The following is a 20,354-nucleotide window of genomic DNA, read 5'->3' as shown; positions in this document are numbered from 1 at the left end:
GACAATCCATCTTTACTTTTGCAAACATATACGCCCCAAATGTAGATCAAAACGACTGGCTCACCCCAGTCCTATCTTTGATAGAGAAACATAGGGAAGGTTTTCTGATCATGGCAGGTGACTTTAATATAGCTTTGAACCCCTCAATAGACACCTCTTCCAAAAAATCCCCAGCCTCGGCAAAAACTCTCAGATTATTGCATACGAAATTACATAACCTGGGAGTTTTAGATATTTGGCGCTGCCACAATCCTGAAGCAATTGATTACTCTTTCTATTCTTCTGCTAATAGTTCATACAGTAGAATTGATTATATTTTAATACCGAAAGATAAGCTGCAATTCTGCTCTTTCCCAAAAATTGGAAGTATTACCCTGTCCGACCATGCCCCGATTTACTGTGAAATACGCCCAGAAGAAAAAAACTAATAGGCAAACCAACTGGAGATTTAACGAATCCCTACTAAACAACGCAAAACATACTGCTCTTATAACCTCTTATCTTGAGGAGTATTTCCTAATAAATAATACCTCTGAGATATCCCCCCAAGTCCTCTGGGACGCTCATAAAGCGTACATTAGAGGCAGGCTGATTGGTCTCTGCTCCTTTCTGAAAAGAGAATCAGAGAAACTCAGCGACTTGCTGTCAAAAATTCACATGGCAGAGAAAGCTCATAAACAATCCCTGACAGATCAGCAACTAGCGGAACTTTCTTCCCTCAGAGCTCAGTTAAAATTATTTTTAAATGAACGCTCAGCCAAGTTTTTCTTGTCTGTTCAGCAGAAAATTTTTGCCCACGGCAATAAAGCCTCTAAATATGTGATGAATCGCATTAAACAGAGAAGAAATTCCCGCTACGTTCAATCTGTTAGGTCTCAGCAAGGTACTCTACTGTTCAAGGCTGAGGAGATAGCTGATAAATTCAGGTTATTTTATAACTCCCTTTTACAACCTTCCAGTACCTGACCTACCTAATCCTTCTAAGTGCAGGGAAACCAACATTAACTCCTTTCTAGACACACTTGACCTCCCAGCCTTAACATTAATACAACGGGAGTCCTTAACCAAACCTTTTACTGTCTCTGAACTAGAAGCTGCCATCAAATCGACCCCCAGAGGTAAATGTCCTGGCCCAGACGGTCTCCCCATATCTTTTTTCTTAACCTTCAAAAACACACTCCTACCATATCTGCTACCTGTCTGTAATTTGGCTATGTCTAACATCCCATTTTCACCCGATATAACTAAGGCCACTATAACAATAATACCCAAAGAAGGCAAAGACCCCACATTGTGCTCCAACTATCGCCCAATTTCTTTACTTAACGTAGATCTTAAACTTATAGCCAAGATGTTGGCCACTAGGTTACAAAACTTCTTAGCTGAACTAATCCAGCCAGATCAGGTAGGTTTCGTAAAGGGGAGAGAGGGGAAGGATAATACCGCAAAAATACTAGACTCCTTGTACTATGCCTCTCTTAAACACACTCCCTTGGTCCTGATTGGCACGGACGCCGAGAAAGCATTTGACAGAGTGGACTGGACATATATCAGATTGACTCTGTCAAAATTTCAATTCCCAGAGCCATATATCAACGCAGTATTTGCAATGTACACGTGCTCCTCGACGTCCGTGTTGGTCAATGGATTACTATCCTCCTGTTTCTCCATTAGAAATGAGACGAGACAAGAGTGACCCCTCTCACCCCTTTTATTTGTACTAGTAATGGAAACCCTCCTGCAAACTCTTAGACAAAGTGGTGATATTAGAGGTCTGAAAGTTGGAGCTCGAGAATTTAAGTTAGCAGCATTTGCGGATGACTTATTAATAGAGTTGAGCGAACACCTGGATGTTTGGGTTCGAGAAGTTCGGCCGAACTTCCCGGAAATGTTCGGGTTCGGGATCCGAACCCGCCCCGAACTTCGTCCCGAACCCGAACCCCATTGAAGTCAATGGGGACCCGAACTTTTCGTCACAAAAAAGGCTGTAAAACAGCCCAGGAAAGAGCTAGAGGGCTGCAAAAGGCAACGACATGTAGGTAAATCCCCTGCAAACAAATGTGGATAGGGAAATGAATAAAAATAAAAATAAAATAAATAAAAATTAACCAATATCAATTGGAGAGAGATCCCATAGCAGAGAATCTGGCTTCATGTCACCCACCACTGTAACAGTCCATTGTCATATATTTAGGCCCCGGCACCCAGGCAGAGGAGAGAGGTCCCGTAACAGAGAATCTGGCTTCATGTCAGCAGAGAATCAGTCTTGATGTCATAGCAGAGAATCAGGCTTCACGTCACCCAACACTGGAACAGTCCATTGTCAGATATTTAGGCCCGGGCACCCAGGCAGAGGAGAGAGGTCCCGTAACTGAGAATCAGTCTTCATGTCAGCAGAGAATCAGTCTTCATGTCATAGCAGAGAATCATGCTTCACGTCACCCAACATTGGAACAGTCCATTGTCATATATTTAGGCCCCGGCACTGTCATGGTCTTACCTTCTTGCTGTTCTCCTTCGTTTGACATGTGCTGGTGGCCATCTTGGTTTCTGGGTTTCTTGTAGCCTCCCACCCTGCGGCTTCTCCTTCCCACTGGGAGGAGCTGGATGCCTAGCTCATATATATAGGAGGTCTGTGGCTTCAGTTCCTTGCTTGGTCCTCCTGTGTTCACATGCTTCTAAGACTGCTGCTGCTTCTGGTTCCTGATCCTGGCCTCGTCTGACTACCCCGCTGGTTCCTGATCCTGGCTTCGTCTGACTACCCTTCTGGTTCCTGATCCTGGCCTCGTCTGACTACCCCGCTGGTTCCTGATCCTGGCTTCGTCTGACTACCCTTCTGGTTCCTGACCTCTGGCTACGCAAGACCCTGCTTCGGTTTAGCCATCCGTTTGGACTTTTGCTTACAGCTTGATTTTCAATAAAGCCTTCTTATTCCCACTTATCTCTTGTTGTACGTCTGGTTCATGGTTCCATGACATTAGGACCAAGCCATGAATTCTGACGGTACAGGGCCATCCTCGCTACCTACGCTGATTGCCAGACTTGATCAGCAGGATCACCTGTTGGGTCGGTTCGCTGTGGCGTTGCAAACCCTGCTTGAACGCACGGCTCATTTCGCTTCCGTTGCCGATGGGTCGGTTGTCGCTCCTGGGCCCGCTCCTACTGCCGCTCCGGTTGTTGCGCCAGAGTCTACCCCGACACCTGTTGCTGCGCCTGCGGTGTCTCGGGGTATGACCGGTTCTGCCCCCCTTCCACAGCGCTTTGGGGGAGAGCCAACTCAGTGCCGAGGTTTCCTTAACCAGGTGGGCATTTATTTCGAGTTGCTGCCACATGCCTTTCCTACTGAGAGATCAAAGGTGGGCTTCTTGATCTCGCTGCTCTCAGGACAAGGCCTTGGCCTGGGCCAGCCCTTTATGGGAGAACAACAATCCGGTGGTTGCCGAGTTTTCCAGGTTTTGTTGCTTCTCTTCGGAGGGTATTCGATGTGCCGGCTCGTGCTGCCTCTGCTGCGAAGCTCCTTATGTCCATCAGACAGGGTTCACGATCCGTAGCTGAATACGCCATTGAGTTTCGTACCCTGGCAGCAGAGGTGGGCTGGAATAATGAGGCTCTGGTCGCTGCTTTCTCTCATGGTCTCTCGGATGTCCTTGAAGGATGAGGTTGCAGCTAAGGACCTACCAGTGGAGCTCGAGTCTCTTATTTCTTTCCTGATTTTGATTGACACCAGACTCAGGGAGAGACCTTCCTTTAAGGAGAGCCTGCGGAGGCCTTCTAACAGATTGGCGCCTACGTTTGCTGTCCCACCCGTGCCTCCCTCTCCTCCCACGCCTCCTGGGGATGACTTGTCTGGGGGTGAACCCATGCAGCTGGGGTTTGCTCGCCTGTCCGAGGGGGAGAGGGTACTCCGGAGACGCGAGGGCCGATGCATGTACTGTGGTCTCGGTGGGCATTTTCGGTTGGCATGTCCGAACCGTCCGGGAAACGCTCGCACCTGAGATCCTGTCGGGGGCAGATCTTGGGTGGAGTCTCCTCGTCCCCAGTTTCCCGTGTTGACAAACCACTGATCACTGTTGTCCTCTCCTGGGTCGGGGGCTCGGTGACGACCCAGGCGTTGGTGGACTCTGGTGCTGGTGGTTTGTTCATTGATAGTGTGTTCGCTGCCGCCAATCCCATTCCTCTGCAGCCTCGAGGTTCCCCACTGGCTCTTGAGGCGATAGACGGCAGACCCCTTCTGCCGCCACACGTGACTCATGAGACCCTTCCAGTGGGGATAGCCATTGGTGCCGTTCACAGAGAGTCGGTCTGTCTCCAGGTGATTTCGTCTCCACACTACTCGGTGGTCTTGGGGTACCCCTGGCTCCAGAAGCATAATCCGACTTTCGATTGGAGATCGGCCGAGATCCTCTCGTGGTCACCGCAGTGTGGGGCTAGTTGCATCCATGGGCCTGTCAAGTTGCTGTGTACTTCCTCGGACTCTCTGTTGCCTCCTGAATACGAAGAGTACCGGGATGTATTCGATAAGGTGCGCGCGGTTGCCCTACCTCCGCACCGCCCATACGATTGTGCCATAGAGTTACAATCTGGTGCCGTTCCTCCTCGTGGCAAAGTCTATCCACTGTCGGTAGCGGAGAATGAGGCCATGGAGGAGTACGTGAGGGAGGCGCTTTCACGCGGACACATTCGCAAATCCTCGTCCCCGGCAGGGGCTGGATTTTTCTTTGTGAAAAAGAAGGGCGGTGAGTTGAGGCCTTGCATCGATTACAGGGGTCTCAATCGCATCACGATCAAGAACGCTTACCCGATACCCTTGATTTCCGAGCTGTTCGATCGCCTCAAAGGGGCCACGGTCTTTACCAAACTCGACCTGAGGGCGGCATATAACCTGGTAAGGATCAAGGCGGGCGATGAGTGGAAGACCGCGTTTAACACCAGGACCGGTCATTATGAATCCTTGGTTATGCCCTTTGGGTTGTGCAATGCGCCCGCAGTCTTCCAGGAATTCATCAACGATGTTTTCCGTGACCTGTTGCAGCAGTGTGTGGTGGTCTATTTGGATGACATCTTGGTATATTCTGAATCCATGGAGGCCCACATTATGGATGTCAGACGAGTGTTGCAACGGTTACGAGAGAACAGGCTGTTCGGTAAGCTTGAGAAATGCGAATTTCACCGATCCCAGGTAACCTTCTTAGGTTACATCATTTCCGCTGAGGGGTTCTCCATGGATCCTGAGAAGGTTTCGGCTGTCTTACAGTGGCCCCAGCCCAGTGGTCTCCGTGCCCTGCAGCGCTTTTTGGGCTTCGCCAATTATTATCGGAAGTTCATCAGGGACTTTTCTATGCTAGCCAAGCCTCTCACGGATCTGACCAGGAAGGGCAGTAATTTCCAGGTCTATCTGCACCTTGAATCTTATATACCCTTTTAGGGATAGATTTAAAGTAGGCCTGATACAGCAGAAACCACTAATTTAGAGAATTGCAAAATTGGGAATTGTATTTTAACCCAGAACAAAAACTGTGCTTTGACGGACACTAAATAACTTGACCAGCTACAGCAATAATGACAGATTTGGATGAATATAAATTTGAGGCCTATTTTTTAGGCGCTGGGTGACAGGTATACGTTTACACACAGAATTAGACTTGGAATTGCACAGTAGCGTGTATGTGAAGTTATTGAGAATAACTCTATCTGCACCTTGAATCTTGTATACCCTTTTAGGGATAGATTTAAAGTTGGCCTGATACAGCAGAAACCACTAATTTAGGAAATTGCTAAGTTGGGAATTGTATTTCAACCCTGAACAAAAATATATCCTTTGCCAGACAGCAGACAGTATTACAATTGGCTGGCCACAGCTGAAACACCAGATTTAGGGTACTGCTATTTTGGCAATTGTATTTCACCCCTCAATAAAATAGCAAGCACAGCCAAGCCCCATATGTAGGATACAGCCAAAAAATAACCACACTATTGATGGTTAAATGGACTTGGTGGCAGCTTGTGCTGGCGCACCACAAGACACGAAATGGCCACCGATCAACCCAGAAAAAAGTGAATTAAAAACTCTCTGGGCAGCTTAAAAACAGTGAGCAATTGAATAGCAGCAGTTCAATGATCCACAGCTGTAGATCGATCACTGAATGAAGTATTTTGGAGGAGTTAGTCACTGCCTAATCTCGCCCTAACGTCGCAGCTGCAACCTCTCCCTACACTTGTAACAGCAGAGTGACGTGCAGCGCTACGTGACCCAAGCTTATATAGAGGCTGGGTCACATGCTGCACTGGCCAATCACAGCCATGCCAATAGTAGGCATGGCTGTGACGGCCTCTTGGGGCAAGTAGTATGACGCTTGTTGATTGGCTGCTTTGCAGCCTTTCAAAAAGCGCCAATAAAGCGCCGAACACCGAACTCGGACTTTTACGAAAATGTTCGGGTTTGGGTCCGTGTCACGGACACCCCAAAATTCGGTACGAACCTGAACTGTACAGTTCGGGTTCGCTCATCCTACTTATTAATCATCACCACCAACCCACATAAGTCCATGCCCAAGATCCTATCAACACTTAGCCTTTTCGGTTCTATTTCTAATTTCAAGATTAATCCCTCCAAGTCCCAAGTGCTCCATATAGGCCTATCTTCTGCTAGCATCTCCTCTCTTCAAGCAAATTCCCCATTTAATTGGCAAAAGCAGCAATTAACTTATTTAGGGGTCAAACTATCCCCCCATTTATCTGACCTATTCCGACTAAATTACAAGCCCCTCTTAGCATCTATGCAGACCCAGATGGACTCCCTAGATTCTCAATATCTCTCGTGGTTTGGTAGAAAGAACATCTTTATGTCCCTGATCATGCCGAAATTCACCTACCTGATGCAAGTTCTCCCTATTGAAATGCCTAAATCATATTTTGCCTCTTTGAATAAAACTATTCGCAAGTTTATTTGGCAAGGCAAAAGCCCACGCATCTCTTTTGACACGCTAACTAAGTCAAGAGCTACAGGTGGTATTGGTCTCCCCGACCCTGAGACCTATATGAAAGCAATCCAACTCTCCAGAGCTATAGATTTGATCAGGGAACCGGTCCACAAATTCTGGCCCAAATTAGAGAATGCGTTACTCCCATCCCCTATTCGGGCCCTCCTGCTGGCTAATAAGCCGCTCCCACCACTTGGCTCGATTACCAATCCTCTCACTTGCAACACCCTAAAGGTTTGGAGGTGGTTCACAGCCATCCCTGAAGGTCCTACACTTCCATCCCCCCTTTTGCTTATTAAGGACATCATTGATTTGGCGCCTAAGGAACTAAGAGAGAGCTGCCCAATTACCTTAAGATTTTCAGAGATTGCCTCCTCACGACTACTGGACAAGGAGGGCTGTGTTCTCTCTGACCCTGATATATGCAAGTTACTAGATACACAGATTCACAATCCCATACTACAGCACTTCCTCAGGACAGAGGCTCTTCTCTGGGCAAAAAAGATCTCCCAAACAAGGGAATCCAGCTGGTTTGATGTTAAGCTGATTAGTAAGGTATATCCATCCAAAACAATTTCTAGAATATATAAACACCTGAAGTCACCCTCCTCCCTTCCCAAATCTGCAATTGTGGGTCTTTGGGAAAGAGACTTACAAGGTAGTCTGTCACCCCAAGAGATCACCAAACTTTTAATTTCTCCTCACAGATTATCCAGGTGTATACGCATACAAGAGAATAGCTATAAAATTTGTATGCGTTGGTACAAGACCCCAGATAAAACATGTAGGTACAGCTCAACAACCTCTGATGTTTGCTGGAGATGTCACGCATCGAAAGGCACGTTCATGCACATCTGGTGGTCTTGCGACCTAATTAAGCCTTGGTGGCACAAGATACTTAAACTTTGCAACCAGATTTGTCAGTCATCTCTTCCCTGCTCACCTGAGCTGGCCCTGATATCCCTGGGAATGGGTGGTATGGGATCACACAAATCATCCCTCTTCTCACTCTTACTGGCAGCTGCTAGACTACTCCTACCAACACACTGGCTGTCTCCTGACATCCCCTGTATTGATCATTGGATCAATAAGGTAGATCAGATATATAGGCTTGAGGAAATCTCCCATTGGAAATCTCATTCTAGACCTTCTTTTCTGAAAATATGGTCACCATGGAAAACATATAGAGAATTTGTATAACAAACTATTTCAATATATACCCATTTGAAGATGATCACATGTTAAAATTCCATTAGTAAAACCTGATGACCCCATGCGGCTCCTTCCTTTCATATCAGGAAATAAGCTTTAATATCTTTGATATTCTGTTTAATCAGAGTCTTACCTATGTCAAATTTTTGCTATTACCTGTCAATGTTGGGCCTAATCGCCCACCAGTTACTTGAACCTGTGACAATTTTTCGATTACATATGCTGCCTTCCATTATGTCACTTGTATTGTTGATACAATTTGTTTCACAACATTACAAAATCACAGTTACATAAGAAGAGGTAATGTTTGTTTCGTTTCTCAAGTCCCACCCTCAAAATAATAAATTAGGAACCTTGATCCTCGAGATTGTCATCTCACATTACATCCTGCCTTCAAGAACTGAGCCATGAGCTCCCTGATCGGAATTCTCAGCCTCCTCTCGGCTCTTGCAGCGACAAGTAAGTTTTCAGAAACATTATAAGACCTGAATCATCCTTTGTTTTATATTTGCTTTATTATTTTTTTCTTTTTATAAATTTGTTCATAATAGTCTTAAAAATAATATTAAATAACAATACTAATAATAATAATAAGAAGAAATAATAAAACTAATGATAATAATAACATAAACTAACATTTATTTTAATGTTAACCCCTCAATGCCTGGTAAGATTTTATTTCTGATCCTGTTCATAGTGCTACATAAGCTATTAAACATTGTTCTCCGAACATTGCATCAGAAAAAATATGCTGGGAAATAACTAATATATAATTAATGTCCTGACTGTGTCCCATTTCTTTAGGTTACACTCTTTTGTGTACATATTGTATTTCTAATGAAACGACATGCTCCGGTACCATGCTCAGCATGACCTGTTATTCAGGACTTCAGTGTGCATCTACATACACAGAAACAACTATTGGTGAGTTATCTGATTAAGTTCAATCTTTTCTAGTGGTTTGAAGGGGTTAGACTCTATTGTAACTCAAGCTTAATTTTTGTATAAAGTTTTGTATCTTTCCAATAGACTTTTTTTAATTTTTTTTATATCCCTGTTTGCTGTCTGTGAATGGGGACCTATGGTACATTCCTGTTTACATCCATGGGCTGAAAACCCATTGAAACTTAAGAAGTATCACAGTCCTACAAGTGTCTCTGGTCTAGACAATCCTCTGTGACTTAAACACTCTGGAGTCAAGATTAACCTCTTCAGAATTCAGCAATTTTTCACCTTAAAGGGTTTCTACCACCACATTTTGACCTAATTAGCTGTCAGACACTAGCGATCTGCTAGTGTCTGCTCTACCTAACCATGCTATTGTAATCCCTTTCTGTGCAGCGGTTACCCTAAAAAACATAGTTTTATTGCTATGCTAATAAGCCTCTAGGTGCTATGGGGGCATCTTTTCAGCACCTAGAGGCTCACCATTTCTGCCGCCCAGCGCGCTCCAGCCCGCCCCTCTCCTCTAGATTGACAGACTACTTCTCTGAATCTCGGCCGAATTCTCGCGCCTGCACCGTATGCTTCTGTATTCAACGCAGGCGCAGTGACTGTCTCCCTGCGCCGGCATCTTCACTGCGCCTGCACCGATTATGGCGCAGGGAGCAGTCCAACAGTCACTGCACCTGCGAATACAGAAGCACAAGGCGCAGGCGCGAGTGGGCTGTCAATCTAGAGGAGAGGGGTGGGCTGGAGCGCTCTGGGCGGCAGAAATGGTGAGTGGATGGAGACGCTAGGTGCTGAAAAGACACCCCCATAGCACCTAGAGGCTCATTAGCATAGCAATAAAACTATGATTTTTAGGGTAACCGATGCACAGAAAGGGATTACAATAGCATGGTTAGGTAGAGCAGATACTAGCAGATCACTAGTGTCTGACAGCTAATTAGGTCAAAATGTGGTGGTAGAAACCCTTTAAGGACCAGGCCATTTTTTGCAAATCTAACATTTGTCACTTTATGTGGTGATTAGGGATGAGCGAATCCGAACTGTATAGTTCGGGTTCGTACCGAATTTTGGGGTGTCCGTGACACGGACCCAAACCCGAAAATTTTAGTAAAAGTCCGGGTTCGGGTTCGGTGTTCGTCGTTTTCTTGGCGCTTTTTGAAAGGCTGCAAAGCAGCCAATCAACAAGCGTCATACTACTTGCCCCACGAGGCCATCACAGCCATGCCTACTATTGGCATGGCTGTGATTGGCCAGTGCAGCATGTGATCCAGCCTCTGCTGTGCCACGTTTAGGGAGAGGTTGCATCTGCGACTGTTGTTAGGGCGAGATTAGGCAGTGATTAACTCCTCCAAAACACTTAAGTCAGTGATCGATCTACAGCTGTGGGTCATTGAACTGCTGCAATTCAATTGCTCACTGTTTTTAGGCTGCCCAGAGCGTTTTTCAGTCACTTTTTTATGGGGTGATCGGCGGCCATTTTGTGTCTTGTGGTGCGCCAGCACAAGCTGCCACCAAGTCCATTTAACCATCAATAGTGTGGTTATTTTTTTGCTATATCCTACATCAGGGGCAAGCTGTTACCAAGTCCATTTTACCATCAATAGTGTGGTTATTTTTTTGATATATCCTACATCAGGGGCAAGCTGCCACCAAGTCCATTTAACCATCAATAGTGTGGTTATTTTTTGGCTATATCCTACATCAGGGGCAAGCTGCCACCAAGTCCATTTAACCATCAATAGTGTGGTTATTTTTTGGCTATATCCTACATCAGGGGCAAGTTGCTACCAAGTCAATTTAACCATCAATAGTGTGGTTATTTGTTTTGCTATATTCTACATCAGTGGGCAAGCTGTCACCAAGTCCATTTAAAAAACAATAGTGTGGTTATTTTTTTGCTATATCCTACATCAGGGGCAAGCTGTCCCCAAGTCCATTTAACCATCAATAGTGTGGTTATTTTTTTGCTATATCTTACATAAGGGGCAAGCTGTCACCAAGTCAATTTAACCATCAATAGTGTGGTTATTTTTTTGTTATATCCTACATCAGGGGCAAGCTGTCACCAAGTCCATTTAAACCTCAATAGTCTGGTTATTTTTTTTGCTATATCCTACATCAGGGCCAAGCTGTCACCAAGTCCATTTAACCATCAATAGTGTGGTTATTTTTTGGCTATATCCTACATCAGGGCAAGCTGCCACCAAGTCCATTTAACCATCAATAGTGTGGTTATTTTTTTGCTATATCCTACATCAGGGGTAAGCTGTCACCAAGTCCATTTAACCATCAAAAGTGTGGTTATTTTTTGCTATATCCTACATCAGGGGCAAGCTGCCACCAAGTCCATTTAAACCTCAATAGTGTGGTTATTTTTTTGCTATATCCTACATCAGGGCCAAGCTGTCACCAGGTCCATTTAACCATCAATAGTGTGGTTATTTTTTTGCTATATCCTACATCAGGGGCAAGCTGTCACCAAGTTGATTTAACCATCAATTGTGTGATTATTTTTTTTGCTATATCCTACATCAGGGGCAAGCTGTCACCAAGTCCATTTAACCATCAATAGTGTGGTTATTTTTTGGCTATATCCTACATCAAGGCACGCTGCCACCAAGTCCATTTAACCATCAATAGTGTGGTTATCTTTTTGCTATATCCTACATCAGGGGCAAGCTGTCACCAAGTCCATTTAACCATCAATAGTGTGGTTATTTTTTGGCTATATCCTACATCAGGGCAAGCTGCCACCAAGTCCATTTAACCATCAATAGTGTGGTTATTTTTTTGCTATATCCTACATCAGGGGCAAGCTGTCACCAAGTCCATTTAACCATCAATAGTGTGGTTATTTTTTGGCTATATCCTACATCAGGGCAAGCTGCCACCAAGTCCATTTAACCATCAATAGTGTTTTTTTTTTTTTTTTTTGCTATATCCTACATCAGGGGCAAGCTGTCACCAAGTCCATTTAACCATCAATAGTGTGGTTATTTTTTGTTTATATCCTACATTAGGGGCAAGCTGCCACCAAGTCCATTTAAACCTCAATAGTCTGGTTATTTTTTTGCTATATCCTACATCAGGGCCAAGCTGTCACCAAGTCCATTTAACCATCAATAGTGTGGTTATTTTTTTGCTATATCCTACATCAAGGGCAAGCTGTCACCAAGTCCATTTAACCATCAATCGTGTGTTTTTTTTTTTTTTTTGCTATATACTACATCAGGGGCAAGCTGTCACCAAGTCCATTTAACCATCAATAGTGTGGTTATTTTTTGGCTATATCCTACATCAGGGCAAGCTGCCACCAAGTCCATTTAACCATCAATAGTGTGGTTATTTTTTTGCTATATCCTACATCAGGGCAAGCTGTCACCAAGTCCATTTAACCATCAATAGTGTGGTTATCTTTTTGCTATATCCTACATCAGGGGCAAGCTGTCACCAATTCCATTTAAAAATCAATAGTGTGGTTATTTTTTGGCTATATCCTACATCAGGGGCAAGCTGCCACCAAGTCCATTTAACCATCAATAGTGTGGTTATTTTTTGGCTATATCCTACATCAGGGGCAAGCTGCCACCAAGTCCATTTAACCATCAATAGTGTGGTTATTTTTTTGCTATATCCTACATCAGGGCCAAGCTGTCACCAAGTCCATTTAACCATCAATAGTGTGGTTATTTTTTGTCTATATCCTACATTAGGGGCAAGCTGTCACCAAGTCCATTTAACCATCAATAGTGTGGTTATCTTTTTGCTATATCCTACATCAGGGGCAAGCTGTCACCAAGTCCATTTAACCATCAATAGTGTGGTTATTTTTTGGCTATATCCTATATCAGGGCAAGCTGCCACCAAGTCCATTTAACCATCAATAGTGTGGTTATTTTTTTGCTATATCCTACATCAGGGCCAAGCTGTCACCAAGTCCATTTAACCATCAATAGTGTGGTTATTTTTTGTCTATATCCTACATTAGGGGCAAGCTGTCACCAAGTCCATTTAACCATCAATAGTGTGGTTATCTTTTTGCTATATCCTACATCAGGGGTAAGCTGTCACCAAGTCCATTTAACCATCAAAAGTGTGGTTATTTTTTGCTATATCCTACATCAGGGGCAAGCTGCCACCAAGTCCATTTAAACCTCAATAGTGTGGTTATTTTTTTGCTATATCCTACATCAGGGCCAAGCTGTCACCAGGTCCATTTAACCATCAATAGTGTGGTTATTTTTTTGCTATATCCTACATCAGGGGCAAGCTGTCACCAAGTTGATTTAACCATCAATTGTGTGATTATTTTTTTTGCTATATCCTACATCAGGGGCAAGCTGTCACCAAGTCCATTTAACCATCAATAGTGTGGTTATTTTTTGGCTATATCCTACATCAAGGCACGCTGCCACCAAGTCCATTTAACCATCAATAGTGTGGTTATTTTTTGGCTATATCCTACATGAGGGGCAAGCTGTCACCAAGTCCATTTAACCATCAATAGTGTGGTTATCTTTTTGCTATATCCTACATCAGGGGCAAGCTGTCACCAAGTCCATTTAACCATCAATAGTGTGGTTATTTTTTGGCTATATCCTACATCAGGGCAAGCTGCCACCAAGTCCATTTAACCATCAATAGTGTGGTTATTTTTTTGCTATATCCTACATCAGGGGCAAGCTGTCACCAAGTCCATTTAACCATCAATAGTGTGGTTATTTTTTGGCTATATCCTACATCAGGGCAAGCTGCCACCAAGTCCATTTAACCATCAATAGTGTTTTTTTTTTTTTTTTTTGCTATATCCTACATCAGGGGCAAGCTGTCACCAAGTCCATTTAACCATCAATAGTGTGGTTATTTTTTGTTTATATCCTACATTAGGGGCAAGCTGCCACCAAGTCCATTTAAACCTCAATAGTCTGGTTATTTTTTTGCTATATCCTACATCAGGGCCAAGCTGTCACCAAGTCCATTTAACCATCAATAGTGTGGTTATTTTTTTGCTATATCCTACATCAAGGGCAAGCTGTCACCAAGTCCATTTAACCATCAATCGTGTGTTTTTTTTTTTTTTTTGCTATATCCTACATCAGGGGCAAGCTGTCACCAAGTCCATTTAACCATCAATAGTGTGGTTATTTTTTGGCTATATCCTACATCAGGGCAAGCTGCCACCAAGTCCATTTAACCATCAATAGTGTGGTTATTTTTTTGCTATATCCTACATCAGGGCAAGCTGTCACCAAGTCCATTTAACCATCAATAGTGTGGTTATCTTTTTGCTATATCCTACATCAGGGGCAAGCTGTCACCAATTCCATTTAAAAATCAATAGTGTGGTTATTTTTTGGCTATATCCTACATCAGGGGCAAGCTGCCACCAAGTCCATTTAACCATCAATAGTGTGGTTATTTTTTGGCTATATCCTACATCAGGGGCAAGCTGCCACCAAGTCCATTTAACCATCAATAGTGTGGTTATTTTTTTGCTATATCCTACATCAGGGCCAAGCTGTCACCAAGTCCATTTAACCATCAATAGTGTGGTTATTTTTTGTCTATATCCTACATTAGGGGCAAGCTGTCACCAAGTCCATTTAACCATCAATAGTGTGGTTATCTTTTTGCTATATCCTACATCAGGGGCAAGCTGTCACCAAGTCCATTTAACCATCAATAGTGTGGTTATTTTTTGGCTATATCCTATATCAGGGCAAGCTGCCAACAAGTCCATTTAACCATCAATAGTGTGGTTTTTTTTTTGCTATATCCTACATCAGGGGCAAGCTGTCACCAAGTCCATTTAACCATCAATAGTGTGGTTATTTTTTGGCTATATCCTACATCAGGGCAAGCTGCCACCAAGTCCATTTAACCATCAATAGTGTTGTTGTTTTTTTTTGCTATATCCTACATCAGGGGCAAGCTGTCACCAAGTCCATTTAACCATCAATAGTGTGGTTATTTTTTATCTATATCCTACATTAGGGGCAAGCTGCCACCAAGTCCATTTAAACCTCAATAGTCTGGTTATTTTTTTGCTATATCCTACATCAGGGCCAAGCTGTCACCAAGTCCATTTAACCATCAATAGTGTGGTTATATTTTTGCTATATCCTACATCAAGGGCAAGCTGTCACCAAGTCCATTTAACCATCAATTGTGTGGTTATTTTTTTTTGCTATATCCTACATCAGGGGCAAGCTGTCACCAAGTCCATTTAACCATCAATAGTGTGGTTATTTTTTGGCTATATCCTACATCAGGGGCACGCTGCCACCAAGTCCATTTAACCATCAATAATGTGGTAATCTTTTTGCTATATCCTACATCAGGGGCAAGCTGTCACCAAGTCCATTTAACCATCAATAGTGTGGTTATTTTTTGGCTATATCCTACATCAGGGCAAGCTGCCACCAAGTCCATTTAACCATCAATAGTGTGGTTATTTTTTTGCTATATCCTACATCAGGGGCAAGCTGTTACCAAGTCCATTTAACCATCAATAGTGTGGTTATTTTTTGGCTATATCCTACATCAGGGCAAGCTGCCACCAATTCCATTTAACCATCAATAGTGTGTTTTTTTTATTTTTTTGCTATATCCTACATCAGGGGCAAGCTGTCACCATATCCATTTAACCATAAATAGTGTGGTTATTTTTTGTCTATATCCTACATTAGGGGCAAGCTGCCACCAAGTCCATTTAAACCTCAATAGTCTGGTTATTTTTTTGCTATATCCTACATCAGGGCCAAGCTGTCACCAAGTCCATTTAACCATCAATAGTGTGGTTATTTTTTGGCTATATCCTACATCAGGGCAAGCTGCCACCAAGTCCATTTAACCATCAATAGTGTGGTTATTTTTTTGTTATATCCTACATCAGGGGCAAGCTGTCACCAAGTCCATTTAAACCTCAATAGTCTGGTTATTTTTTTTGCTATATCCTACATCAGGGCCAAGCTGTCACCAAGTCCATTTAACCATCAATAGTGTGGTTATTTTTTGGCTATATCCTACATCAGGGCAAGCTGCCACCAAGTCCATTTAACCATCAATAGTGTGGTTATTTTTTTGCTATATCCTACATCAGGGGTAAGCTGTCACCAAGTCCATTTAACCATCAAAAGTGTGGTTATTTTTTGCTATATCCTACATCAGGGGCAAGCTGCCACCAAGTCCATTTAAACCTCAATAGTGTGGTTATTTTTTTGCTATATCCTACATCAGGGCCAAGCTGTCACCAAGTCCATTTAACCATCAATAGTGTGGTTATTTTTTTGCTATATCCTACATCAGGGCAAGCTGCCACCAAGTCCAATTAACCATCAATAGTGTGTTTTTTTTTTTTTTGCTATATCCTATATCAGGGGTAAGCTGTCACCAAGTCCATTTAACCATCAAAAGTGTGGTAATTTTTTACTATATTCTACATTAGGGGCAAGCTGCCACCAAGTCCATTTAAACCTCAATAGTCTGGTTATTTTTTTGCTATATCCTACATCAGGGCCAAGCTGTCACCAGGTCCATTTAACCATCAATAGTGTGGTTATTTTTTTGCTATATCCTACATCAGGGGCAAGCTGTCACCAAGTCGATTTAACCATCAATTGTGTGATTATTTTTTTTGCTATATCCTACATCAGGGGCAAGCTGTCACCAAGTCCATTTAACCATCAATAGTGTGGTTATTTTTTGGCTATATCCTACATCAAGGCACGCTGCCACCAAGTCCATTTAACCATCAATAGTGTGGTTATTTTTTTGCTATATCCTACATGAGGAACAAGCTGTCACCAAGTCCATTTAACCATCAATAGTGTGGTTATCTTTTTGCTATATCCTACATCAGGGGCAAGCTGTCACCAAGTCCATTTAACCATCAATAGTGTGGTTATTTTTTGGCTATATCCTACATCAGGGCAAGCTGCCACCAAGTCCATTTAACCATCAATAGTGTGGTTATTTTTTTGCTATATCCTACATCAGGGGCAAGCTGTCACCAAGTCCATTTAACCATCAATAGTGTGGTTATTTTTTGGCTATATCCTACATCAGGGCAAGCTGCCACCAAGTCCATTTAACCATCAATAGTGTTTTTTTTTTTTTTTTTTTGCTATATCCTACATCAGGGGCAAGCTGTCACCAAGTCCATTTAACCATCAATAGTGTGGTTATTTTTTGTTTATATCCTACATTAGGGGCAAGCTGCCACCAAGTCCATTTAAACCTCAATAGTCTGGTTATTTTTTTGCTATATCCTACATCAGGGCCAAGCTGTCACCAAGTCCATTTAACCATCAATAGTGTGGTTATTTTTTTTGCTATATCCTACATCAAGGGCAAGCTGTCACCAAGTCCATTTAACCATCAATCGTGTGTTTTTTTTTTTTTTTTTTTGCTATATACTACATCAGGGGCAAGCTGTCACCAAGTCCATTTAACCATCAATAGTGTGGTTATTTTTTGGCTATATCCTACATCAGGGCAAGCTGCCACCAAGTCCATTTAACCATCAATAGTGTGGTTATTTTTTTGCTATATCCTACATCAGGGCAAGCTGTCACCAAGTCCATTTAACCATCAATAGTGTGGTTATCTTTTTGCTATATCCTACATCAGGGGCAAGCTGTCACCAATTCCATTTAAAAATCAATAGTGTGGTTATTTTTTGGCTATATCCTACATCAGGGGCAAGCTGCCACCAAGTCCATTTAACCATCAATAGTGTGGTTATTTTTTGGCTATATCCTACATCAGGGGCAAGCTGCCACCAAGTCCATTTAACCATCAATAGTGTGGTTATTTTTTTGCTATATCCTACATCAGGGCCAAGCTGTCACCAAGTCCATTTAACCATCAATAGTGTGGTTATTTTTTGTCTATATCCTACATTAGGGGCAAGCTGTCACCAAGTCCATTTAACCATCAATAGTGTGGTTATCTTTTTGCTATATCCTACATCAGGGGCAAGCTGTCACCAAGTCCATTTAACCATCAATAGTGTGGTTATTTTTTGGCTATATCCTATATCAGGGCAAGCTGCCACCAAGTCCATTTAACCATCAATAGTGTGGTTATTTTTTTGCTATATCCTACATCAGGGGCAAGCTGTCACCAAGTCCATTTAACCATCAATAGTGTGGTTATTTTTTGGCTATATCCTACATCAGGGCAAGCTGCCACCAAGTCCATTTAACCATCAATAGTGTTGTTTTTTTTTTTTTGCTATATCCTACATCAGGGGCAAGCTGTCACCAAGTCCATTTAACCATCAATAGTGTGGTTATTTTTTATCTATATCCTACATTAGGGGCAAGCTGCCACCAAGTCCATTTAAACCTCAATAGTCTGGTTATTTTTTTGCTATATCCTACATCAGGGCCAAGCTGTCACCAAGTCCATTTAACCATCAATAGTGTGGTTATATTTTTGCTATATCCTACATCAAGGGCAAGCTGTCACCAAGTCCATTTAACCATCAATTGTGTGGTTATTTTTTTTTGCTATATCCTACATCAGGGGCAAGCTGTCACCAAGTCCATTTAACCATCAATAGTGTGGTTATTTTTTTGGCTATATCCTACATCAGGGGCACGCTGCCACCAAGTCCATTTAACCATCAATAATGTGGTAATCTTTTTGCTATATCCTACATCAGGGGCAAGCTGTCACCAAGTCCATTTAACCATCAATAGTGTGGTTATTTTTTGGCTATATCCTACATCAGGGCAAGCTGCCACCAAGTCCATTTAACCATCAATAGTGTGGTTATCTTTTTGCTATATCCTACATCAGGGCAAGCTGCCACCAATTCCATTTAACCATCAATAGTGTGTTTTTTTTATTTTTTTGCTATATCCTACATCAGGGGCAAGCTGTCACCATATCCATTTAACCATAAATAGTGTGGTTATTTTTTGTCTATATCCTACATTAGGGGCAAGCTGCCACCAAGTCCATTTAAACCTCAATAGTCTGGTTATTTTTTTGCTATATCCTACATCAGGGCCAAGCTGTCACCAAGTCCATTTAACCATCAATAGTGTGGTTATTTTTTTGCTATATCCTACATCAAGGGCAAGCTGTCACCAAGTCCATTTAACCATCAATCGTGTGTTTTTTTTTTTTTTTTTTGCTATATACTACATCAGGGGCAAGCTGTCACCAAGTCCATTTAACCATCAATAGTGTGGTTATTTTTTGGCTATATCCTACATCAGGGCAAGCTGCCACCAAGTCCATTTAACCATCAATAGTGTGGTTATTTTTTTGCTATATCCTACATCAGGGCAAGCTGTCACCAAGTCCATTTAACCATCAATAGTGTGGTTATCTTTTTGCTATATCCTACATCAGGGGCAAGCTGTCACCAATTCCATTTAAAAATCAATAGTGTGGTTATTTTTTGGCTATATCCTACATCAGGGGCAAGCTGCCACCAAGTCCATTTAACCATCAATAGTGTGGTTATTTTTTGGCTATATCCTACATCAGGGGCAAGCTGCCACCAAGTCCATTTAACCATCAATAGTGTGGTTATTTTTTTGCTATATCCTCCATCAGGGCCAAGCTGTCACCAAGTCCATTTAACCATCAATAGTGTGGTTATCTTTTTGCTATATCCTACATCAGGGGCAAGCTGTCACCAAGTCCATTTAACCATCAATAGTGTGGTTATTTTTTGGCTATATCCTATATCAGGGCAAGCTGCCACCAAGTCCATTTAACCATCAATAGTGTGGTTATTTTTTTGCTATATCCTACATCAGGGGCAAGCTGTCACCAAGTCCATTTAACCATCAATAGTGTGGTTATTTTTTGGCTATATCCTACATCAGGGCAAGCTGCCACCAAGTCCATTTAACCATCAATAGTGTTGTTTTTTTTTTTGCTATATCCTACATCAGGGGCAAGCTGTCACCAAGTCCATTTAACCATCAATAGTGTGGTTATTTTTTATCTATATCCTACATTAGGGGCAAGCTGCCACCAAGTCCATTTAAACCTCAATAGTCTGGTTATTTTTTTGCTATATCCTACATCAGGGCCAAGCTGTCACCAAGTCCATTTAACCATCAATAGTGTGGTTATATTTTTGCTATATCCTACATCAAGGGCAAGCTGTCACCAAGTCCATTTAACCATCAATTGTGTGGTTATTTTTTTTTGCTATATCCTACATCAGGGGCAAGCTGTCAC

General features: G+C 42.6%; 1 protein-coding gene across 4 annotated transcripts in view; it reads left to right on the top strand.

Annotated features, from left to right (window-relative positions):
- Positions 1-20,354, top strand: part of LOC122924117 (phospholipase A2 inhibitor NAI-like) — an 87,348-nt gene that overhangs the window by 23,706 nt on the left and 43,288 nt on the right. For 2 of the 4 annotated variants that reach the window (XM_044275046.1, XM_044275045.1), the window contains exon 2: positions 8,997-9,116. In XM_044275046.1, the coding sequence (XP_044130981.1) occupies positions 8,997-9,116 (120 nt within the window). Of the gene's footprint in view, positions 1-8,272; positions 8,652-8,996; positions 9,117-20,354 lie in introns of those variants that run through there. The other 2 variants (XM_044275047.1, XM_044275044.1) reach the window with 2 other exon arrangements.

Source organism: Bufo gargarizans, unplaced genomic scaffold, assembly GCF_014858855.1.
Source record: "Bufo gargarizans isolate SCDJY-AF-19 unplaced genomic scaffold, ASM1485885v1 original_scaffold_820_pilon, whole genome shotgun sequence".
NCBI lineage: Eukaryota > Metazoa > Chordata > Amphibia > Anura > Bufonidae > Bufo > Bufo gargarizans.
The sequence above is the reverse complement of the archived record's forward strand: the minus strand, read 5'-3'. Positions and strand labels throughout refer to the sequence as shown.